At 44.4% G+C, this 25,507-nt stretch overlaps 1 protein-coding gene across 6 annotated transcripts in view; it reads right to left on the bottom strand.

Moving 5' to 3' along the window:
* Positions 1–25,507, bottom strand: part of LOC129813042 (fermitin family homolog 2-like) — an 84,237-nt gene that overhangs the window by 14,358 nt on the left and 44,372 nt on the right. For 2 of the 6 annotated variants that reach the window (XM_055865181.1, XM_055865183.1), the window contains exons 4-10: positions 24,361–24,492; positions 18,632–18,664; positions 16,785–17,010; positions 16,502–16,604; positions 16,100–16,207; positions 6,435–6,569; positions 4,092–4,141 (exon numbers count right to left, since the gene is read on the bottom strand). In XM_055865181.1, coding sequence (XP_055721156.1) covers positions 4,092–4,141; positions 6,435–6,569; positions 16,100–16,207; positions 16,502–16,604; positions 16,785–17,010; positions 18,632–18,664; positions 24,361–24,492 — 787 coding nt within the window. The remainder of the gene's footprint in view (positions 1–4,091; positions 4,142–6,434; positions 6,570–16,099; positions 16,208–16,501; positions 16,605–16,784; positions 17,011–18,631; positions 18,665–24,360; positions 24,493–25,507) is intronic. The other 4 variants (XM_055865185.1, XM_055865186.1, XM_055865182.1 and 1 more) reach the window with 3 other exon arrangements.

Raw genomic sequence — 25,507 nt, 5'->3', positions numbered from 1 at the left:
ATGCAGCAGACTCTCTGAGTTGATTGCTGTTTAGCAGTCTGATGGCCTTGAGATAGAAGCCGCTTTTCAGTCTCTAGGTCCCAGCTTTGATGCACTTGTACTGACCTCGCCTTCTGGATGATAGCGGGGTGAACAGGCAGTGGCTCGGGTGGTTGTTATCCTTGATGATATTTTTGGCCTTCCTGTGACATCGGGTGGTGTAGGTGTCCTGGAGGGCAGGTAGTTTGCCCCTGGTGATGCGTTGTGCAGACCTCACTACCCTCTGGAGAGCCTTGCGGTTGAGGGCGGTGCAGTTGCCGTACCAGGCTGTGATACAGCCCGACAGGATGCTCTTGATTGTGCATCTGTAAAAGTTTGTGGGGGGTTTGGGTGACAAGCACATTTTTTTTTAGCTGTTGGGCCTTCTTCACCACACTGTGTGTGGGTGGACTATTTCAGTTTGTCTGTGATGTGTACACCCAGGAACTTAAAACTTTCCACCTTCTCCACCACTGTCCCTTCGATGTGGATAGGGGGTGCTCCCTCTTCTGTTTCCTGAAGTCCACGATCATCTCCTTAGTTTTTTTGACATTGAGTGAGCGGTTGTTTTCCTGACACCACACTCCGAGGGCCCTCACCTCCTCGCTGTAGGCTGTCTCGTTGTCGTTGGTGATCAAGCCCACTACTGTTGTGTCGTCTGCAAACTTGATGATTGAGTTGGAGGCGTTCATGACCACGCAGTTGTGGGTGAACAGGGAGAACAGGAGAGGGCCTTGTGGGGCCTCTGTGTTGAGGAACAGTGAAGTGGAGGCGTTTCCTACCTTCACCACCTGGGGGCAGCCCGTCAGAAAGTCCAGGACCCAGTTGCACAGGGTGGGGCTGAGACCAAGCCCTCCATCTTGATGATGAGCTTGGAGGGTACTATGGTGTTGAATGGTGAGCTGTAGTCAATTAACAGCATTTTTACATGGGTATTATTTTTGTCCAGATGGGATAGGGCAGTGTGCAGTGATGGCGATTGCATCATCTGTGGACCTGTTGGGGCGGTATGCAAACTGAAGTGTCTCTAGTATGGCCGGTAAGGTGGTGGTGATATGATCCTTGACTAGTCTCTCAAAGCACTTCATGATGACAGAAGTGAGTGCTACGGGGCCATAGCCATTTAGTTCACTTATCTTTGCCTTCTTGGGTACAGGAACAGTGGTAGCCATCTTGAAGCATGTGGGGACAACAGACCGGAATAGGGAGAGATTGAGTATGTCCGTAAACACACCAGCCAGCTGGTCTATGAATGCTCTGAGGACGTGGCTAGGGATGCCGTCTGGGCCAGTAGCCTTGCGATGGTGAACACGTTTAAATGTTTCACTCACGAGAAGGAGAGGGGGTGCAGTCTTTGTTAGTGAGCTGTGACGGTGGCACTGTATTATCCTCAAAGCGGGCAAAGGTGTTTAGTTTGTCTGGAAGCGAGACGTCGGTGTCCGCGACGTGGCTGTTTTTGTAGTCCGTAATTTCCTGTAGATCCTGCCACATACGTCTCGTATCTGAGCCGTTGAATTGCAACTCCAACATGCACATTTGTGGCCTGCTGGAGGTCATTTTGCAGGGCTCTGGCAGTGCTCCTCTGGCAGTGCTCCTCCTTGCACAAAGGCGGAGGTAGCGGTCCTGCTGCTGGGTTGTTGCCCTCCTACGGGCTCCTCCACGTCTCCTGATGTACTGGCTTGTCTCCTGGTAGCGCCTCCATGCTCTGGACACTACGCTGACAGACACAGCAAACCTTCTTGCCACAGCTCGCATTGATGTGCCATCCATGATGAGCTGCACTACCTGAGCCACTTGTGTGGGTTGTAGACTCCGTCTCGTGCTACCACTAGAGTGAAAGCACCGCCAGCATTCAAAAGTGACCAAAACATCAGCCAGGAAGCATAGGAACTGAGAAGTGGTCTGTGGTCACCACCTGCAGAACCACTCCTTTATTGCGGGTGTCTTGCTAATTGCCTATAATTTCCACCTTTTGTCTATTCCATTTGCACAACAGCAGGTGAAATTTATTGTCAATCAGTGTTGCTTCCTAAGTGGACAGTTTGATTTCACAGAAGTGTGATTGACTTGGAGTTACATTGTGTTGTTTAAGTGTTCCCTTCATTTTTTTGAGCAGTGTATTAGCCCCACGCTCAGCTCCTTGGTGTTACGAAAAAAAACGGGAACAGTTAACGCACAACGTCTCCCCCTCCCCACTAAAGAAATGTCTCATCATCTCCGCCCTGCACTGAGTAAGTGACAACGTACAGACCACATTAAAAAGAGGGAAAAAAAAAAATCAATAGCCCAGCCTACATAGACCTCCCCCAAAGCACATTGGTCCAAACGATTAGCCCTGATAAAACAGAAATGTTGGGGCAAATCCTTAAGAAGGATCTATAGGATAAGTTGTTTGTTTTTATTCAAACGTAAAAGGATAAGGCCATAGGCATAAAATTGACACATTGAGCTTCTCGTTAGGTCTGTAAATGTATTGTAAATCAACAGCCTATAGATGGTGGAGGCCTATGTGAAAATAATAAGTAAAAAAAAAAAATTAAAAAGGGGGAAATAAAAGTAGGCTGAAACGTTAGTAGGCCTAGGTTAGGCTACAGAGCCTATCCCTCTCAGCTAAAAGAAAATAAAATAAATTAGACGGCTAAAATGACACTTAGTGGGGCGGGTGGGCCTTTAGATGGCGGCTATATGTTGTCTTACCTCCATTAGTAATAACAGTAATCGCATTTAGTCATTGGTCCATTTCTCAATGACCAGGATTGTCCTTCAAAAAACATTTTGCCTCTTCTGGAGTTTTGAAGTGTCGCAGGGCTCCTTGGTGAAGAATGCTGAGGTCGTTTGGGTATTTGAATCCCCTAAAGATGCCTCGGTCAATGGCGTATTTCTTCACCTCGTCAAACACTCTGCGCTTTTGGCGTATTCCAGCTGACAGGTCCTGGTGTAAAGTGAGTTTGGCATTTCCCATTGTAATAGTTTTGATTTTCGCCGCCTGTAGGACTCGTTCCTTGTCAGTGAATCTCAGGAAACGTAAGTGATTGGGCGCGGTGGTTGTCTGGCTGCTGGTGGGGGCCTCAGTGCTCGGTGAGCTCTCTCCAGTTCTATGGGCCTGTCGGTGGACAGGTGGAGCCACTCGGGAAGTTTGTCTTGCAGGTAGCGGATCAGTGGCATGTTTCCCTCTTCTTTTTCGCCCAGATTTAATAGAACACAATTATTCCTTAGCCCCCTGTTTTCCAGGTCCTCTGTTTTCTCTTCCAGATGCTCTATTTTCTTTTTAGCAGATGCTGTTGTTTCCATGGCGTCTGTCAGTGAGTTTACCATGAATAGCATCCGCCCCTCTGCCTCATCCAGGCGCCCCGCGTTGATGCTTATCTTGTTGTTGATGTCAGGCAAAGCATTTTTCCAGGGTTATCACATTGCATTAAGTCTCAGCTCAGTGAGATAGGGGGCAATCTAATTTGAAGTTGAGCTCTGTACGTTGGGATCTCAGCTCAGAAAGGATGTCTTTGACAGAGTGCGATGTGGGGGGGGGGGGGGGGGGGTTCTCTTGCTCCTGGCTAATGGTGCTAGCTTTTTCAGAAGCTAGCTGTTTCTTGGAGCCTTTTTCCACGGCTAATGCTCGGGTCCGGGTAAAAATGTCACCTTTAATGTCGCCTTTTGTAGCCGCCATTACTTTTTTTGACTAAAGCTAAAGGAGTTAACTTGAAGTGGAGGTAAGATTAAGAATTGGAAACTACTTGTGCGGAGCTCTTAGTTCATGTGGCCATCTCGTTCAAGGGACACGTGATCCCCCAAGGTCAGTTTTGAATTACTCCCTAATGGTTTAGATAAGGGTTGCAAAAATCTTTCAATATATTCCCTGGTTTTCAAGAACTCCTGGTTGGAGGATTCCAGATTTCCTGCTTATTCCCTCCAGATTCCGGAAATCCTCCAACCGGGATTTAGGAAAATCAGGGAATTTAATTGTAAGTTCCTGGAATTTTGCAACCTTAGTTAAGATTAGGATTTCAGGATGATACACTTATTCTTGAGCTGCGATTAAAGACAACTTCTACAGCAGAAGCATTTATTGAACTTACTTGAAGACTTTGACGTAGTCGGCCAGTTCAGGAATGGACGTGATATCACCCTGAGAGGAAGAGAAGAACAAACACGTTTATTGATGAAAGGAGAAGGGCAGGATTCTGCACAACTAACAATGACCTCAAGTTTGACTTCAGCGTTGCACATAAAGGAACAGTTGTGTAATCAAGCTTCAACTTACATTTACATTTAAGTCATTTAGCAGACGCTCTTATCCAGAGCGACTTACAAATTGGACTCCTCAGATAAGCTGTATAAACTGCAGTCATTTGGTAAGGGGTACGTTTAACAATGGCCACATGTGATACCAACTACAGTATTTAGCCTTCTGAACAAGCCTCTTGTATTGCAGTAAAGTAACATTCAGTGAACTATAGTAGTACCAGGGTGTTGGAGGCCTTTCCTCCCTCCAGGTCTGACAGGGTTAGTATAGGACAGTAAGGTATAGTACGTCTTTCCTCCCTCCAGGTCTGACAGAGTTAGTATAGGACAGTAAGGTATAGTACGTCTTTCCTCCCTCCAGGTCTGACAGAGTTAGGGTTAGTATAGGACAGTAAGGTATAGTACCAGGGTGTTGGAGGTCTTTCCTCCCTCCAGGACTGACAGGGTTAGTATAGGACAGTAAGGTGTAGTACCAGGGTGTTGGAGGTCTTTCCTCCCTCCAGGTCTGACAGGGTTGGGGTTAGTATAGGACAGTAAGGTATAGTACCAGGGTGTTGGAGGTCTTTCCTCCCTCCAGGTCTGACAGGGTTGGGGTTAGTATAGGACAGTAAGGTATAGTACCAGGGTGTTGGAGGCCTTTCCTCCCTCCAGGTCTGACAGGGTTAGTATAGGACAGTAAGGTATAGTACCAGGGTGTTGGAGGCCTTTCCTCCCTCCAGGTCTGACAGGGTTGGGGTTAGTATAGGACAGTAAGGTGTAGTACCAGGGTGTTGGAGGTCTTTCCTCCCTCCAGGTCTGACAGGGTTGGGGTTAGTATAGGACAGTAAGGTATAGTACCAGGGTGTTGGAGGCCTTTCCTCCCTCCAGGTCTGACAGGGTTAGTATAGGACAGTAAGGTATAGTACCAGGGTGTTGGAGGCCTTTCCTCCCTCCAGGTCTGACAGGGTTGGGGTTAGTATAGGACAGTAAGGTGTAGTACCAGGGTGTTGGAGGCCTTGCCTCCCTCCAGGTCTGACAGGGTTGGGGTTAGTATAGGACAGTAAGGTGTAGTACGTCTTTCCTCCCTCCAGGTCTGACAGGGTTGGGGTTAGTATAGGACAGTAAGGTATAGTACGTCTTTCCTCCCTCCAGGTCTGACAGGGTTGGGGTTAGTATAGGACAGTAAGGTGTAGTACCAGGGTGTTGGAGGCCTTTCCTCCCTCCAGGTCTGACAGGGTTGGGGTTAGTATAGGACAGTAAGGTGTAGTACGTCTTTCCTCCCTCCAGGTCTGACAGGGTTGGGGTTAGTATAGGACAGTAAGGTGTAGTACGTCTTTCCTCCCTCCAGGTCTGACAGGGTTGGGGTTAGTATAGGACAGTAAGGTATAGTACGTCTTTCCTCCCTCCAGGTCTGACAGGGTTGGGGTTAGTATAGGACAGTAAGGTGTAGTACGTCTTTCCTCCCTCCAGGTCTGACAGGGTTGGGGTTAGTATAGGACAGTAAGGTGTAGTACGTCTTTCCTCCCTCCAGGTCTGACAGGGTTGGGGTTAGTATAGGACAGTAAGGTGTAGTACGTCTTTCCTCCCTCCAGGTCTGACAGGGTTGGGGTTAGTATAGGACAGTAAGGTGTAGTACGTCTTTCCTCCCTCCAGGTCTGACAGGGTTGGGGTTAGTATAGGACAGTAAGGTATAGTACGTCTTTCCTCCCTCCAGGTCTGACAGGGTTGGGGTTAGTATAGGACAGTAAGGTGTAGTACGTCTTTCCTCCCTCCAGGTCTGACAGGGTTGGGGTTAGTATAGGACAGTAAGGTATAGTACGTCTTTCCTCCCTCCAGGTCTGACAGGGTTGGGGTTAGTATAGGACAGTAAGGTGTAGTACGTCTTTCCTCCCTCCAGGTCTGACAGGGTTGGGGTTAGTATAGGACAGTAAGGTGTAGTACGTCTTTCCTCCCTCCAGGTCTGACAGGGTTGGGGTTAGTATAGGACAGTAAGGTGTAGTACCAGGGTGTTGGAGGCCTTGCCTCCCTCCAGGTCTGACAGGGTTGGGGTTAGTATAGGACAGTAAGGTGTAGGAGGTCTTGCCTCCCTCCAGGTCTGACAGGGTTGGGGTTAGTATAGGACAGTAAGGTATAGTACGTCTTTCCTCCCTCCAGGTCTGACAGGGTTGGGGTTAGTATAGGACAGTAAGGTATAGTACCAGGGTGTTGGAGGTCTTGCCTCCCTCCAGGGTGATCTCCAGGTCTGACAGGGCAGCGTCAACCTCGTCCACCTCCTTCTCACTGTTGTTCATGTGGTTTCCTGACGACATGATGGACAGCTTGTTGATGTGGTACTGGGGGACAAATAGAGAAGGGGTTTTTAAGGTTTATCTTACAGTCCTTTACACTATATGCCATGAAGGTGACATGTCATTTCAATACCACATGATCAAAGTCTCCTGTTATATATTAAGATCGTCAATAGAAGAAAAAAAAAAAGAAAAATACATACATTCACTTTTCTGTTTTGCTCCACTGGGTTTCGTTTCTATGTACACTACCGGTCAAAAGTTGTAGGGCTCAAATAAGCAAAGAGAAACAGTCCCTTTAAGACATGAAGGTCAGTCAATCCGGAAGATAAAACATTTAGAACGTTTCTTCAAGTGCAGTCGCAAAAACCATCAAGCGCTATGCAGAAACTGGCTCTCATGAGGATCGCCACAGGAATGGAAGACCAAGAGTTACCTCTGCTGCCGAGGATAAGTTCATTAGTGATACCTGCCTCAGAAATTGCAGGCCAAATAAATGCTTCACAGAGTTCAAGTAACCGACACATCTCAACATCAACTGTGCATGAAATCAGGCCTTCATGGTCGAATTGCTGCAATGAAACCAATACTAAAGGACACCAATAAGATGAAGAGACTTGTTTAGGCCAAGAAACACGAGCAATTAGACTGGTGGAAATTTGTCCTTTGGTCTGGAGTCCAAATTTAAGATTTTTGTTTCCAGCCGCCGTGTCATTGTGAGACGCGGTGTGGGTGAACGGATGATCTCTGCATGTGTATTTCCCACCATAAAGAATAGAGGTGGTGGTGTTATGGTATGGGGGTGTTTTGCTGGTGACACAGTCTGATTTATTTAGTCATGCTGGTTAAGTGTACCTTGAATTCTATCACAGCATTCTGCAACGATACGCCATCACATCTGGTTTGCGCTTAGTGGGACTATCATTTGTTTCTCAACAGGACAATGACCCAACACACATCCAGGCTGTATAAGGGTTTTTTGACCAAGAAGGAGAGCAATGGAGTGCTGCATCAGATGACCTGGCCTCCACAATATGACTGTAAAACAAAGTATGTGTTCAGTGTGTAGCAACCATGTGGAGACGGAGTGGCTTTGGGGGGCGGGAGGGTAGGATTTAGTAGAGAAAATGGGTGGGAGGGTCTAGATGCTGCAATCTCAGCAGTGACTGTAAATGTGTCTTTAATAGAAGCATATGTGAGTAGTGCAGACTTGGGACACCGCGTGCAACATTTCTACACGGATTCACAATGGAAATACCGTCTCGTCTGTTCAGAATCCTGTTTGTTATATTGGGAAGAGTCCCTGACCTTGCCTGGCCATTCACTCATTATCATGTGGACCAACGAGAGTCAGTCTCAGAACGGTCTGATCCACTATGGCACTAAGCCTATGACTCACCAACACTCAATACAACTTGTTGACAAACGGTATTTATACTTCAAGCCACCCCACCTCCCACTAGTCCCCTTCAATATATGAATGAACAGCTGCCTAGAGGGAGGGAGTGAGTGAGTGAGGTGGTGTGGGGGTGAGAGAGGTAGAGTGGACTGGAAAGGAAAAGAGGCGTATTTCAGGACGCTGTGGCGGAAGCGCCCATAGCCAGCTAGGGTTTCAGAATGTAGGACAAAGGCTTCTCCCTCTGTCACCATGGCCTTTTCTCAATTAGATTTGCTCACCTCATGCGTCCTCTCTCCTCCCTTGCCTCCTTTTGAAATAGGTCAAAGTTAATCGAGGAGAGTCGGCGAGGAGAGTGAACGTGGTTGGAAATTTGTTTGCTTGAAATGAGACGGTCATTCTCCACTCACACGTCATTACAAAAATTATGTTTACAGGGGGTGGATCCCAAAATAAATGTGTAGAGTGATCCCCAAAAATGTATTAGGATAAACATAAGTATCCTCAATGAAAGGTGGCTATCGAGAGGGGAGGACACTCCTGTTTACCTACTAACAAATTGCCACAACACTCAACTACTTATCGGTTTCCGAGGGACGGAGGAGAGAGGACAGTCTTTTGCCCAAATGAGAATCTCCCCATACATCTACCTCTGAGACCCACACTACACTGTGTTTCTGGTGCACGCATGCGTTTCTGGTGCACGCATGTGTTTGTGGTGCACGCATGTGTTTGTGGTGCACGCATGTGTTTCTGGTGCACGCATGTGTTTCTGGTGCACGCATGTGTTTCTGGTGCACGCATGTGTTTCTGGTGCACGCATGTGTTTCTGGTGCACGCATGTGTTTCTGAGATGTCTTTTACTGGTGTGTGTGTTGTATGTATAGGGTTGGAATTGGGAGCAGTAGGCTGATTGGCAGACCATGCCTGGTGCTTTTATTCTCCACCCTATGGGCAGGACTCCAAATACAGGCCTGTTTACTGAGCTGGACGTGGCGGGCTAATCGCTATACTTAGACACGCTGACATATCCAGGTGATAGCCTGCTAATGCCAGCCAGCTCCCTGGACACAGACCACTTAATGTAATAAACCCACCCCTTCTCTTCCTGCCTGACTTCAGGGAAACCTTAGCCATGACTCAAACAGCTACCTTTAACTTAGCAAGAGAGAGTGAGATAGCTGTGCTAACAGACAGGTAGCGACAGGCTAGCTGTTAATCCAAACAAACTGCCGATCAGCATCTCCTCAGGGGGTGTCGAAACACTAAACCCTCAACCAATGGTGTATTAATAAATGTCTCGGCCCCTGTTGGAAAACGTAGCATGTTAGTTAACAGCTTTCAGTGTAAATGGGGATAGAGGAATGTGTAGAAGGCTACAGGTCCGGTTGGTGTGGGTGGTCCATCCGGTATTTTTGTATGTTATTTTTTGGTTTTTAAAAACTCCTCATTCACCGATGTCGGTTAAATTATTTGAATTCCATTTCATTGTTTTTTCTCTAAAGATAAATCAGATCAAGCCCGAACTGTGTGATGGAGTAGGGAGTTGTAGTTTCCAACAGGCCAATACTCAACATAGTTTAGCACAGAAAATGTGATAATTAACTACAATGGCTCGTCATTCAGCAAACTGGTCATTTTTTTAGTAACTGCAAAACACCCGTCTCAACGTCAACAGTGAAGAGGCGACTCTGGCATGCTGGCCTTCTAGGCTGAGTTCCTCTGTCCAGTGTCTGTTATTTTGCCCATCTTGATCTTTTCTTTTTATTGGCCAGCCTGAGATATAGCTTTTTCTTTGCAACTCTGCCTAGAAGGCCAGCATCCCGGAGTTGCCTCTTCACTGTTGACGTTGAGACTGGTGTTTTGCGGGTACTATTTAATGAAGCTGCCAGTTGAGGACTTGAGGCATGTGTTTCTCAAACTACACACTCTAATGTACTTGACCTCTTGCTCATTTGTGAGCCTCCCACTTTCTATTCTGGTTAGAGACAGTTTGCATTGTTCTGTGAAGGGAGTAGTACACAGCATTGTATGAGATCTTCAGTTTCTTGGAAATTTCTCGCATGGAATAGCCTTCATTTCTCAGAACCAGAATAGACTGACGAGTTTCAGAAGAAAGTTATTTGTTTCTGGCCATTTTGAGCCTGTAATCAAACCCAGAAATGCTGATGCGCCAGATACTCAACTAGTCTAAAGAAGGCCAGTTGTATTGCTTCTTTAAAATCAGCACAACAGTTTTCAGTTGTGCTAACATAATTGCAAAAGGGTTTTCTAAATGATCAGTTATCCTTTGAAAATGATAACCTTGGATTAGCTAACACAACGTGCCATTCGAACACAGGAGTGCTGGTTGCTGATAATGGGCCTCTGTACGCCTATGTAGATATTCCATACCTATAATTTTGTTTTGCCTTTTCCAGCTACAATAGTCATTTACAACATTAGCAATGTCTACATTGTATTTCTGATAAATTTGATGTTATTTTAATGGACAAAAAATGTGCTTTTCTTTCAAAAACAAGGACATTTCTAAGTGACCCCAAACTTTTGAACGTTAGCGTATATTTAATTGAGTTAAATAAAGCAGCATACAAACATGGACTCTTTGTTTTCTTGAGTAAGGCAGCTCCAAAATACAGGCGTTTCAGCCTAGCTCAGTGGTTTCTGTGGTGGGGCAAGCTAGCAGAAAATACAGAACGCGTCACCATGATTGGCTCAGTGTTCTGTCACTCATGAGGACACTACGTCGCCACCAAGTCTAAGGGTAGCACCTTGGGTGCTGCCAAATAGTTATATTAGAAGTGCCCATCCAAGAAGGCTAAAGGTCATTGGCCACAGATAAAATTACATCAAATCACATTCTCTACAGAAGCTTTGATTGGACTAATTATGTCAACATCACACTTTCAAAATCTTAGCTAGCAGTTATGAATCAAGTCGACAATCGACTGCAAAATCATTTTTAATCCTTGTCATTTGAAGATAAATGAAGAGAAATTACAGATAAAACGTATTGGTGCTCATCGGCCATTGGACAACAAGTTGAAAATCACAAATTCAACAATGAGTGAAGGAATCAGTGGCTGAGTTCAGGACAACTGGGAACTCAGGAAAAATGAGCCTTAACTGGGAAAATGCGTTTTGAATTTCCATCCAACTCAGAATTGTAATAGATAGCACTTGTATAGCCTAGGAAGTAGCAGAAAGTAGTTTTGAATGCATTTTATTGAAGGGAAAAAATAACAGTCTTGAACTTTTTTGGCAACATAGTTGTACTATACAATGAGGAATTCAACTACAAAATAGTAGTCTTCTCCCATTTTTTTTAACCATTATACACCTTGTGGGAGGGGTCAAACAACAATAAGAATAAAATAAGATACAAAACAAAAACGTGAAGAACATAAATCAATGATATTACAGCAATACATAATAAAATTAAGTGAAAATCACTTACAATACAGATTTACCTCTGAATGGAACCAGTTACTCATCCACTGTTACTTCAAGCCCAGGGTTGTAGAGGTATGGCAGACACTCCACCCACTTCTCCCAGACCTCTCTTATGGCCGCCAGTTTGTCTCTCACACGTCTTGCAGGTCTTGACTCACGGTTATCAAATCGTAGCATTCTTGAGAAAGTGTGAAAGACTTTCAGTGGCATCGTGGCACGGAGAAACACCCTTCCACTCTCTGCATCCCAGAGACTATATGTAGCCTCGCCTCGGAAACCTAAACACACCCACTAAGATTAGCAGCTCTATGTAGGCATGGAGGTCAATCTCATCCATCCTTTTCCAGTTGTCTCCATATTTACGGAAATCCTCCATATTTGTCATCTCCAGGATGATTTATTCGATGGCTGGTGTGATGAACATGTAGAATGTTGAGGCGATGTCCTGGGCATAGGCAACTGCATGTCTTGTGGGTCCTGGGGTCATATGACATTTTGTGCTGCCATCCTGCCCTGGTTGTCATATGGTGACAAGGACCATGTTATTTTGCTCTTCTTTGACAAAAATGTCTCAGCTTGGGGGATTTCTTCTTCATCTGAAGATGATGCATCGTGCTTTGGGTTGTATTCTTCCCCATCTTCTTCAGATACTTCCTCCTCTTCTAAATGTTCTTGTTCCTCCTGGACATCTGAAAAGAATCAGATCTACGATGGCTTCAGCAAAGAGAGAACTGGAGGGACTGTCATCTGCAGCACCTTTATAGGCTCTGACTACATCCCCCATTAGTAAACAATGCTTTCAACAAATGTTTCTTTTGTCTGAAATTGTTTATTTTGTCTGTGAACTTGAGTCATGTGTGGGGTCGTGGAGGGGAGATGCTGCACATGCACAATAAAGTTGTGTCTGAGTTCAATCAGTAGCACACAATCTCAATTTCTCATTGCGCGTGTGTGTGTCTTTGTGGTGTGTAAATTATTTTATAACTGCCGGGTCAGAAATGACCCTAACACCTTGCCCAAACCGGTTGCGCGCATGCGCCTTCGTGCGCCATCGTGCATAAATTTATTTTGCCCCCCCACACCAAACGCGATCACGACACGCAGGTTAAAATATCAAAACAAACTCTGAACCAATGACATTAATTTGGGGACAGGTCGAAAAGCATGAAACATGTATGGTAATTTAGCTTGTTAGCTTGCACTTGCTAGCTAACGTTAATTTGTCCTATTTAGCTAGCTTGCTGTTGCTAGCTAATTTGTCCTGGGATATAAATATTGAGTTGTTATTTTACCTGAAAAGCACAAGGATCTCTACTCCGACAATTAATCCACACATAAAACGGCCAACCGAATCGTTTCTAGTCATCTCTCCTCCTTCCAGGCTTTTTCATCGTTTAAATTATATGGTGATCGCATCTAAACTTTAATTGTATTACCACGACTACCGGCAAAACAGTTTGTCTTTCTATCACCCACGTGGGTATAACCAATGAGGAGATGGCACATGGGTACCTGCTTCTATAAACCAATGAGGAGATGGGAGAGGCAGGACTTGCAGCGCGATCTGCGTCAGATATAGGAATGAGTTCTATTTTAGCCCTTGGCGTCACAGACGCTCGTTGGATTTCTAAATTTATTTTGCGACTCTCGTGCACACGACATATCTGGTCAGCATGTAAGACAATCTTTCTACCCTGGTGGTGTGCAGCTTTCATGGAAATATTAACAAAGGCGATGTTTCACTTTTTCTAATGTTGGGGTCACTCTAGGAAAAGTCATCAAATTTCAAGTTGAAAAAAAAATTATTTAGGGGGTTTTCTGCTGTTAAACAAAGTGGAGGGTTATTTTTACACTTAAGACAACACAAGGGTTAAGCAAGTCAGCCATATCAGCTGTGTTTTTTTAAGGCAGTAAATGAGACTGAATTAACTGTTTTGCTGCCAGACAAGACTCCGCTGATAGCCAGGTGTAGCAGTGGTAAGGTGTTGGGACAGCTTTGCCCCACCAAGATTTGCATGCTAAAATCGCCACTGACAATGACCATAATCCACTGTGCACCTACTTGTCCAGTCTGTGCATTTCTTTTACGCCTGCTATGTTAGGATAGCGTGGGGCAGACACGGAGAGGTTGAGAAAAGAGAAGAATGCAGGGTAGAGAGCAGTTGCCTCGCAAGGTATCTCTACCTGAAAATACATGATCTAAGTGAATGATAGCTGGTGTTCAGCAGTCATAAAAGTATGCCTTATTTACATTGAATAACTACTAAAATAGTGATTTTATCAGACAGCATACAGTAGGCAGCAGCTCTATAGAGATGAGATTACTTGGAATGAAATAATAAAACTAATGTAATATACACAACTGAGATTATTTTTATAAAATAATGTAAATAAATGGTCAATAAGAGATAAGCAGTAATGGGCAGTCACTACCATCATGTGACTTTTATTCATTGTTTCATTCTGTGTTACAGCATTCAACCTACTTGATGCATCGTACATTTCATATAAAATGTATCAAAACCCGAAAACCGTGTTTATTTTTTAATAACTGAACCCGAAACCGAACGGACCTCAAAAAGCACTAAATCGCTCAGCACTAGTAGCTGTGGTTACTCTATAATTACCCATTGGGGGTGAGGACACGCTGGCGCCCCCAGGTCCTGTCACTCAGGCTTTACGAGGGTCAGAAATAGCAAGGGGCTAAGGCCCAGGCATCAGACAGGATCATTTTGGTTTCATTGCAGTTGTTCCATGCAAGCATACAATATTGCATACAGTTAAAAGGACAATTGTGCCATTTAAAACCTCCTATTCATTATCGCCAGGACCAAACAAGTGTCTACATACAATACCAGTCAAAAGGATGGACACACCTACTCATTCAAGGGTTTTCCTTTATTTTTTAATATTTTCTACATTGTAGAATAATAGTGAAGACATCAAAACTATGAAATAACACATATGGAATCATGTTGTAATCAAAAAAAAAAGTTAAACAAATCAAAATATATTTTTATATTCTTCAAAGTAGCCACTCTTTGACGAGACAGCTTCGGACACTTGGCATTCTCTCAACCAGCTTCACTTGGAATGCTTTTCCAACAGTCTTGAAGGAGTTCCCACATATGCTGAGCACTTGTTGGCTGCTTTTCTTTCACTCTGCAATCCAACTCATCCCAAACCATCTCAATTGGTTTGAGTTCGGGGGATTGTGGAGGCCAGCTCATCTGATGCAGCACTCTATCACTCTCCTTGGTCAAATAGCTCTTACACAGCCTGGAGGTTTGTTGGGTCATTGTCATGTTGAAAAACATATGATAGTCCCACTAAGAGCAAACCAGATGGGATGGCGTATTGCTGCAGAATGCTGTGGTAGCCATGCGGATTACGTGTGCCTTGAATTCTAAATAAATCACAGACAGGATCACCTGCAAAACACCCTCTCCTCGGTGAGAACCACACAAGCGGAGATCATTCATTCACCTACTTAAAGACACAGCAGGTGGAAACAAAAACCTCAAATTTGGACTCATCAAAACAAAGGACAGATTTCCACCAGTCTAATGTACATTGCTCATGTTTTTTTGTCCCAAGCAAGTCTCTTCTTATTATTGGTATCCTTTAGTAGTGGTTTCTTTGCAGCAATTTGACCATGAAGGCCTGATTCCCGCTGTCTCCTCTGAACAGTTGGTGTTGAGATGCGTCTGTTATCTGGGCTGCAATTTCTGAGGCTGGTAACTCTAATGAACTTATCCTCTGCAGCAGAGGTAACTTTTCACATTGACTGACCTTCATGTCTTAAAGTAATGATGGACTGTCGTTTATCTTTGCTTATTTGAGCTGTTCTTACCATAATATGGACTTGGTCTTTTACCAAATAGGGCTATCTTCTGTATGCCACCCCTACCTTGCCACAACACAACTGACTGGCTCAAACGCATTAAGGAAAGAAACTCCACAAATATACTTTTATCAAGGCACACCTGTTAATTGAAATGCATTCCAGGTGACTACCTCATGAAGCTGGTTGAGAGAATGCCAAGAGCTGTCATCAAGGCAAAGGGTGGCTACTTCGAAGACTCTCAAATATAATTTGATTTGTTTAACACTTCTTTGGTTACTACATGATTCCATATGTGTTATTTCATTGTTTTGATGTCTTCACTATTATCCTACAATGTAGAAAATAGTGAAAATAATGAAAAACCCTGGAATGAGTAGGTGTGTCCGAACTTTTGACCGGTTCTGTATGTGCTAAAAAGATAAGAAACGTCCTAAAACATGCTTCTCTGATATCACAGGGTAGGATTAAAAGAAAGAAAAAGTGTGATTTTCAAAACCTGCAAAGAGTTTCTAGCCAGAGATAGGGTATTTTCTCTCCCCACGTCACGGTGAATCTGTGTTTTAAAATCAATTTTTTTATTTTTTTATTTAACTTTTTCACATATGTAGACTGGTATTGTGCCAGAGATAATGAAAACGAGGTTGAAAAGTGGTGGATTTGCTGAACCATGTTTCTGAATTTGAGTACTGAAGCAGACCAGACACCCACCACATCCAAGTCTAACCCCTGGGCAACACGCCCATTCAATTCATTAGTTGTTCTGCTGTGTCCTGTTCAACGGGCAGTGAGCCAATAGAGAAGATAACTACTGGAGGGCTTAGTAAGCAGTCCTCAACCAGGCCAATTAACATGACGCGCACACACACACACACTTCTCACCTGCAGGGCGGCGAACATCATCATCTCCTCCTCAGTGCACTCTATTTCCTCAAGCAGGATGGCCCACTTGGCCTGCTCATAGAGCTGGTTCACCCTGATGGCATCGTACTGCAGGGGGGAGAACACATAGCACTAAGCCTGCCTCTTCACAAGTACATAGCATAGACCCACACACAGCAGTGAGAGACATTCCAGCTGAGAAAACAGGACGGCCCAGAGGGGTACTTCCTCTCCACGCTACGCCCCCCCAAAATCTGCCAGTTGCAGATGTAGACTGGTGGGGAGTGTGTGTGCATATTTTGTTTGTGGTGTGTAAGCTGTTACACAATTCAGAGAAATGCAATAAAAGTTAAGAGAAACCCTAAAGTCTCATCTGATGGAAAAAAAGTCCATATACTGTACCTTGGGGTTGAGGTCGAAGAAGCTGTGGTATTTAAACCGCAGGAGGAGCACCTCGTTCTCCTTGACATCCTGCTCCATCAGAGACCTGGACGAGTCCAGCCACCTTCACACACACACGAGAAATAAAACACACCATATTTGACAGAACAGTGACTGTCACACTTCTGAAAAAAGGTTCCACAAACAGAATGACCTCAAAGTTTTAACAAAGTTGTGAAACAGGGGCCAGTTGCAGTACAGCAGACAAGACTGGTGCTAGATGGTTATTATTAGGGCGACTCACCCCTGGTTGATCTTGGCCTTGTCCAGGAGGGACTGGGACTTGTAGAGTTTAGCCAGGATATCGGGCGAGGATATTGGCTGGCTGACAGCAAGGATGCTGGGATTGCCCTCAGAAAGGGGGCTGTCTCCGAACCAGGCGGTGGTGGGAGACAGGGGGCTGCCGTCTCTGGAGTCATAGGTGGGGGTCATGGTCTTACTGTACAGGCCTGGACTGGAGTAGATGCTCCCTGCAAATCAGACAACACATTTTGTACCCTGAGTTAGACTGAGGAATGTTGGGCTCAATTCCATTTCAGTTTGAGAGAATGATTAAAATTCCAATAACATTTATTTTCAATTCTTAGATTGGAATTTCAATTCACTTCTGAAATTGATCCCAATTGTGTAAGTGACATCCATCAAGACAGACACACATCACAAGTACCAAAACTGGAAAAAACTGAATATGATAAAACAGTCACAATACAGTCCCCTGCAACAGAAGGTACTGAATGTGTGAGTGTAGCGCAAAACACAAGTGCCTTCCAAAAAAAGTGAACATTGTTCCACAGCACACTTGCAGCCTGTGGTTGGTAACACCACCGATCTGACAGGTGCTCTTGATGCCCTGCCAATGCTTTATCATGCACATGGTTCACACGATCATGATCACATGGTCCACAGCCTGAGAGGTGCACAGAGCAAACTATACAGGACAACCAGCAACATATGGGCTGGGCAGTGGAGGGTGTTACACAAAAGTGTAAAAGCTAGCATCTCTCTGATTTGTTTGTGTCCCATTTAGGGGAAAACGGTGGATGTGCGTTTGGAGGGAGAGATTGGGCTCCCTTGGCTTGAAAGAGAAGTGTATAAAGAGTTGTGTGTATGAAAACATAGTTCTATTCAGATTTAAGCCATTGATAATTGAACTAAGACATAAATAACCAATGTGAAACCATGACACTTCCTGTTGGCTAGCCTGTCCAGTATGTTTGGTGTAGTAACAGCCCACACACTGACCAGGCCCCGTTGGCCTGAAAAAGCAGGCAGGCCAAACCACAATCTCAACAAGAAATGGCCTGTGTGTGTATGTGTCTAATACAGTCAAAGTAATGAGAACAGCAAGGGTTTCTAGAAGGCTCTATAAAGGTCGACTCAAATGCAGGGAGGGCGGCAAGGCAGGTCAGCTAGAGTGCTGCTCTCCAATACGCTCACAGGAGGAATCCCAAACATCTAGCGAAAGCTGGTAAGAGTATATACTGTCAGGACAAAGTGGTTACTCCCAGCGGTTGACTTTCAGTGGGATAGTGCAAATGGGCTGGAGGGCACCATCTAGGTTAACATTTCCTAATCCTTCAACCCCTTTCACTGGGGACTGCTAGGGTCTGGAGGGGTAGACCACCCAGCGCTTTGTCACCTAGATGTAAACTAGGAGGTGTCGTCACCATATAGAAGTGTCTGTTTCTACACATTGCTTCTGTATGGATTTGGGATGGGGGTGGTCCATTTGAAATTGGGTGAATGTATTGTTGTGGACATACCACCCTTTTTCCAACCACATAATCATTTTATTTCACTCTTCCTGGTACCTGCTGAGCAAAACGTGAACAGATTTCTAGCAAAACAAACACAAAGTGAGCAAAGCTGGTTTTAGTGAGCTCGGTTCTGTTGGAGTGAGGCAAAGCCTATCTTGTCACCTGACTGAGGGAATCAGCTGACTCTAGTTACAAGGGCAGCAGCTGGCTTCCTATGGATACAGCCTTGTCAGGTGACCAGACCATCACCCCAGCTGAGGGGTGGGGGGGGTAAGGGAAACGGAAGGCCGCGAGGAAGGGGAGAAAGCAGACAGAAGACCAGGAGAAACCTTACCTTTGACCGGCCCAATGTAAATTATCTCAGAGGCTGGAGTGGGAAAAGAGAAAGGAGGAGGAAGAAGGGAAGGAAAGCAGAGGAAAAGGAACAAAAACAAGAGGACAGATTAAAGAGATATTAAAACGAGAGGAGATATTAAAAAGACAAGACGAAAAAGGAAGAAAAATTAGGGAGTCGAGTAGCAGTTTTTTTTAAGAACATGGATGAGAATGTGTACCAGGGAAGGGAACTGCCAGTATGCCAATCTAACCAGCCCTAGATGAGGTCCCTTTGCCCCCTCAGCAGAGGAGAAAGGAACGTGGTATGACAAACCATGGACAGTTCCTATCAAATGTCAAATTGAAAAGCCAGGCAGGGCAGGGTGTTTGTTAGAATGACCCAGTGCTACATAACACACCTCCTGAAATTAAAGTCCTGGACATAACTTCACATGAGAATATTGTAGAGCTGATCATCTGAGCAGAACAGCAAAGTTGCAGACGCCATGGCAGACAAGGAGAAAGCATGGTCTTAGTCCTACTTCTGTGTCATAGTCAACTGTTAGTAATATGGATAGTAACAACATTCATGTTTCTGTTAATGGAATGTGGGTGGGGGGGGTCTGGGATTTTCCAGTGACACCGTAGACATGTGGGTGGAGATGGGTTGTGGTTTTAGAGTCAGAACTGACTCGTTCTAAACACGATCTGGATCAACCCCATACATCCTGCTTGGTCTAGGGTGAACTTCTGAAGTCAAATCTTGCCAACTGATCTTGGCCGCAGTATTGCCCCTTCACCCGGTTTCCTCTGTGGTCCAGTGATTGTGTTGGGAAGGAGATAAGGAGTTATCAGGTCAAGGTCAGAGAGGCAACAGAGGGCCTCACTCAGTATGGGTGGAATGGGCAGGACTGTAGGGAGAGGCAGTGGCTGAGCACCATACAGATAGCATCAAGTTTAAGGAAGAGGCTGTGTGTGTGTGTGTGTGTGTGTGTGTGTGTGTGTGTGTGTGTGTGTGTGTGTGTGTGTGTGTGTGTGTGTGTGTGTGTGTGTGTGTGTGTGTGTGTGTGTGTGTGTGTGTGTGTGTGTGTATTGCATCGTAGGCCTGGACCTTGTGATTCCCATCAGGCGGCCACAGCCCTTCCCAGAGGGGAAGCAACAACAGTCAGCAACTAACTTCCAGCAGCTCGGCCATGAAACACTGCACATGAAACATTGCCTCATTCCTACCACCTGAGCTGGGGGAGGTGTGTGTGCACACACACATTTCCTGAAAGTCTTTTTTATCCTAAAGCAATTTTGACTCTTTGCACAGAGTTATGGCTTGGCCTAATTCATTTTAGAAACCCCTGGCGAACAACAAACATAGATCAATAGGATATCAGTGTGGTAAAATTTGGGGCAATACCAGTCACACACACCTGTTCAAAAGAATGCGGTCACATAGAAATGTCCTTGTTTTTGAAAGAAAAGCTAATTTTTTGTCCATTAACATAACATCAAATTGATCAGAAATACAGTGTGTTGTCAAAAAAATGAACTTTTCATACAATGCTGTGAACTACTACCTTCACCGAACAGTGCAAACTGGCTCTAACCAGAATAGAAAGAGGAGTGGGAGGCCCCGGTGCACAACTGAGCAAGAGGACAAGTTAATGTACTTGTCCTCTTGCTAGTTTGTGTCTAGTTTGAGAAACTGGCAGCTTCATTAAATAGTACCCGCAAAACACCAGTCTCAACGTCAACAGTCAAGATGCGACTCCAGAATGATGGCCTTCTAGGCAGAGTTGCAAAGAAAAAAGCCATATCTCAGGCTGGCCAAGAAAAAGAAAAGATTAAGATGGGCAAAAGAACAGACACTGGACAGAGGAACTCTGCCTAGAAGGCCAGCATGCCAGAGTCACCCTTCACTGTTCACATTAGCCACTCCTCTTTCTATTCTGGTTATAGACAGTTTGCACTGTTCTGTGAAGGGAGTAGTACACAGCGTTGTACGAGACCTTTAGTTTCTTGGCAATTTCTCACATGGAATAGCCTTCATTTCTCAGAACAAGAATAGACTAACGAGTTTTAGAAGAAAGTGCTTTCTTTCCGGCCATTTTGAGCCTGTAATCGAACCCACAAATGCTGATGCTCCAGATACTCAACTAGTCTAAAGAAGGCCAGTTTAATTGCTTCTTTAAATCAGAACTACAGTTTTCAGCTGTGCTAACACAATTGCTAAAGGTTTTTCTAATGATCAATTGTCATTTTTAAATTATAAACTTGAATTAGCTAACAATGTTGATATTCCATTACAAAAATAAAGTTTAAAAAGGCCGTTTCCAGCTACAATAGTGATTTACATCATTATTGCATTTCTGATCAATTTGATGTTATTTTAAATAGACAAGAAAAATGTTTTTCTTTTAAAAACAAGGACATTTCTAAGTGACCCCAAATATTGAACGGCAGTGTATATACAGTTGAAGTCGAAAGTTTACATACACCTTAGCCAAATACATTTAAAAACTCAGTTTCACAATTCTTGACATTTAATCCTAGTAAAAATTCCCTGTCTTAGGTCAGTTAGGATCACCACCTTATTTTAAAGAATGTAAAACTTCAGACTAATAGTAGAGAGAATGATTTATTTCAGCTTGTATTTCTTTCATCACAGTCCCAGTGGGTCAGAAGTTTACATGCACTCAATTAGTATTTGGTAGCATTGCCTTTAAATTGTTTAACTTAGGTCAAATGTTTCAGGTAGCCTTCCACAAGCTTCCCACAATAAGTTGGGTGAATTTTGGCCCATTCCTCCTGACAGAGCTGGTGTAACTGAGTCAGGTTTGTAGGCCTCCTTGCTCGCACACGCTTTTTCAGTTCTGCCCACAAATTTTTTATAGGATTGAGGTCAAGGCTTTGTGATGGCCACTCCAATACCTTGACTTTGTTGTCCTTAAGCCATTTTGCCACAACTTTGGAAGTATGCTTGGGGTTATTGTCCATTTGGAAGACCCATTTGCGACCAAGCTGCAACTTCCTGACTGATGTCTTGAGATGTTGCTTCAATATATCCACATCATTTCCCTTCCTCATGATGCCATCTATTTTGTGACGTGCACCAGTCTTTTCCTCCAAACATAATGATGGTCATTATGGCCAAACAGTTATATTTTTGTTCCATCAGACCAGAGGACATTTCTCCAAAAAGTATGATCTTTGTCCCCATGTGTGCAGTTGCAAACCGTAGTCTGGCTTTATGGCGGTTTTGGAGCAGTGGCTTCTTACTTGCCGAGTGGCCTTTCAGGTTATGCCGATATAGGACTAATTGTACTGTGGATATAGATACTTTTGTATCCGTTTCCTCCAGCATCTTCACAAGGTCCTTTGCTGTTGTTCTGGGATTGATTTGCACTTTTCGCACCAAAGTAGGTTCTTCTCTAGGAGACAGAACGCGTCTCCTTCCTGAGCGGTATGACGGCTGCGTGAACCCATGGTGTTTATACCTGCGTACCATTGTTTGTACAGATGAACGTGGTACCTTCAGGCATTTGGAAATTGCTCCCAAGGATGAACCAGACTTGTGGAGGTCTACAATTATTCTTCTGAGGTCTTGGCTGATTTCTTTTGATTTTCCCATTATGTCAAGCGAAGAGGCACTGAGTTGGAAGGTAGGCCTTGAAATACATCCACAGGTACACCTCCAATTGACTCAAATGATGTCAAATCAGAAGCTTCTAAAGCCATGACATCATTTTCTGTAATTTTGCAAGCCATTTAAAGTCAGTCAACTTAGCGTATGTAAACTTCTGACCCACTGGAATTGTGATAGTGAATTAAGTGAAATAATCTGTCTGTAAACAATTGTTGGAAAAATGACTTTTGTCATGCACAAAGCAGATGTCCTAACCGACTTGCCAAAACTATAGTTTGTTAACAAGAAATTTGTGGAGTGGTTGAAAATTTAGCTTTAATGACTCCAACCTAAGTGTATGTAGAAAGGTATGTGGATATATTGAAGCAACATCAAGACATCAGTCAGGGAGTTAAAGCTTGGTCGCAAATGGGTCTTCCAAATGGACAATTACCCCAAGCATACTTCCAAAGTTGTGCCAAATGGCCTAAAGACAACAAATTCAAGTTATTGGAGTGGCCATCACAAAGCTCCGACCTCAAGCCTATAGAACATTTGTAGGCAGAACTGAAAAAGCGTGTGCGAGCAAGGAGGCCTACAAACCTGACTCAGTTACACCAGCTCTGTCAGGAGGAATGGGCCAAAATTCACCCAACTTATTGTGGGAAGCTTGTGGAAGGCTACCCAAAACATTTGACCAAAGTTACACAAATTAAAGGCAATGCTACCAAATACTAATTGAGTGTATGTAAATTTCTGACCCACTGGGAATGTGATGAAATAAATAAAAGCTGAAATAAATAATTCTCTCTATTATTCTGACATTTCACATTCTTAAAATAAAGTGGTGATCCTAACTGACCTAAGACAGGGCATTTTTACTAGGATTAAATGTCAGGAATTGTGAAAACCTGAGTTTAAAATGTATTTGGCTAAGGTGTATGTAAACTTCCGACTTCAACTGTATAATATAAATAAAAGGTGTAACTCAAGGAATTAGGGAAACTCTGCTTTTATTCTAATACTCAGAAAAAGTCAGACCATTTCACAGGATCACCCATGGAGTCAAATGGCAATGGGAACCAAGAAGCATAAAATTGACATTAAGCATTGAGAGAGAGCCAAGAGTCAGAGGTTGTTGGCTTCATGTCCCTTCTCCCCCCTTCAATTTTTCCCCCCTCACTCTCCCATTTTTCCCCTCTCCTGCCACTCTCACCCCTTCTGTCCCCTTTTCTCACCCCTCCTTGAGCCTACAGGCTGTGTATGTATGTTTGGGATAGTGGGCCAAGTAGATACAGGGGCAGGGCTGGGACAATGGAGGCCCATTCACACTGCCTTAGCATTATCAACACTGGCTAACACTGCATAGATACCACAGCACAGCCCCATGTTCCTCCTCCTTCTTCACATCACTGTAGCAAATTCACTGACAGGGCTAGCAGGCGGGAGGAGGAGTGGCCGCGTGTAGCTATTGCTCTGCAGCCTGGTTTGGGTTTAAAATGGCAGGCTGACCAACTATGCAAGGAATCCCAACTATTCACTCCCTCCCTGCCAAGGAGTAAGGAACCCAGAGTCTGCAAATCATACCCTTACTCCTCAAACTGTCTTATTTAGGCAGATAACAAAAAAACACTAATTTGTTGTCGACTGTTTTTAAAACCCTATGGGTGGTGATAGGTAGAGGAATAGCTAGATGCTCCAAGAAAGACAAAGGATGCTGCTATTCAACTGGTTATTGGACTGTGAAGACATGATTCCATCGTGGACATTCCAGGAGTGGAAGTGTAACCAGAATTCTCCAGATTTACACAGACCTTCATGGTGGTGTAATGAAAGGATTTTCCTCCAATCAAGGTAAGATCCCTGGTACAGTAGCATCCCTTATATTATTAATGTATTTCATCAGAGCAGCATGTGAGAGCCAGAGCCAGGCCTGTGTTAAAGACATAGATTAGTCCAGCTGCTAACCGCTAACAGGGATAGTATTTAGACAGTATCCACAGGCTGGACAGCATATGCTAACTGGGTTAGCATTCATAGGCCCAGCCAGTAGGACACTATGGAGTAGAAGGCTGTTGGAGATGGGTTTCAGGGTAGGCATTGTGTGTTTGAGGTAAATTAGTGAAACTTACTACCTGATCCAGGGGTGAGCAGTGGCCCCTCCAGCTCCAGAGCCGCCTCCTCAGCCTCCTCCAGCTTTTTCTTCTTCTTCTTGGGGTCGCGGGGCTTACGCAGCAGAGATGCCTCCTCTGGATGACGGATGTCTAGAGACACCGAGAGAGAGAGTGAGACACAGAGAGAGTGAGACACCGAGTGAGAGAAACAGAGACCGAGTTACAAGAAATCCCCAAAACACAGTGTCTAGGTGCTTCAAGTCTGACACCTACAGGCTCCTGAACAGCTTATCCCCATGCCATAAGACTGCTAAATACCTAACAACATGACTACACACACTACACAGAGTTGAGCCCTGTATTTGAATTATTATGTCTCGATGCACACTCAAAGGGCCCTACACACACACTGACACCAACACACTCCATTTGCTCACACACACAATATGCAGAAGCACCCAGCCACATACAATCATTATATATGCTGCTGCTACTCTGTTTATCATCATATATCCTGATGCCTATTCACCTTACCCCTATACATACAGTGCATTCGAAAGGTATTCAGACCCCTTAACTTTTTCCACATTTTGTTGTTACAGAAATACCTTATTTACATACGCATTCAGACCCTTTGCTATGAGACTTGAAATTGAGCTCAAGTACATCCTGTTTACATTGATCATACCTGAGATGTTTCTACAATTTGATTGGAGTCCACCTGTGGTAAATTCAATTGATTGGACATGATTTGGAAAGGCATACACCTGTCTATATAAACGTCCCACAGTTAACAGTGCATGTCAGAGCAACAATCAAGCCCTGAGGGCGAAGGAATTGTCCGTAGTGCTCCGAGACAGGATTGTGTCAAGGCACAGATCTGGTGAAGGTACCAAAAAAATGTCTGCAACACTGATGGTCCCCAAGCACACAGTGGCCTCCATCATTCTTAAATGGAAGAAGTTTGGAACCACCAAGACTCTTCTTAGAGCTTGCCGCCAGGCCGAACTGAGCAATCGGGGGAGAAGGGCCTTGAACCCTAAGTAAAAAGGCACATGGCAGATTCTCTGGTCTGATGAAACCAAGATTTAACTCTTTGGCCTGAATGCCAAGCATCACATCTGGAGGAAACCTGGCACCATCCCTACAGTGAAGCATGGTGGTG

The sequence above is a fragment of the Salvelinus fontinalis genome, chromosome 16 (genome assembly GCF_029448725.1).
Source record: "Salvelinus fontinalis isolate EN_2023a chromosome 16, ASM2944872v1, whole genome shotgun sequence".
Taxonomy (NCBI): domain Eukaryota; kingdom Metazoa; phylum Chordata; class Actinopteri; order Salmoniformes; family Salmonidae; genus Salvelinus; species Salvelinus fontinalis.
The sequence above is the reverse complement of the archived record's forward strand: the minus strand, read 5'-3'. Positions and strand labels throughout refer to the sequence as shown.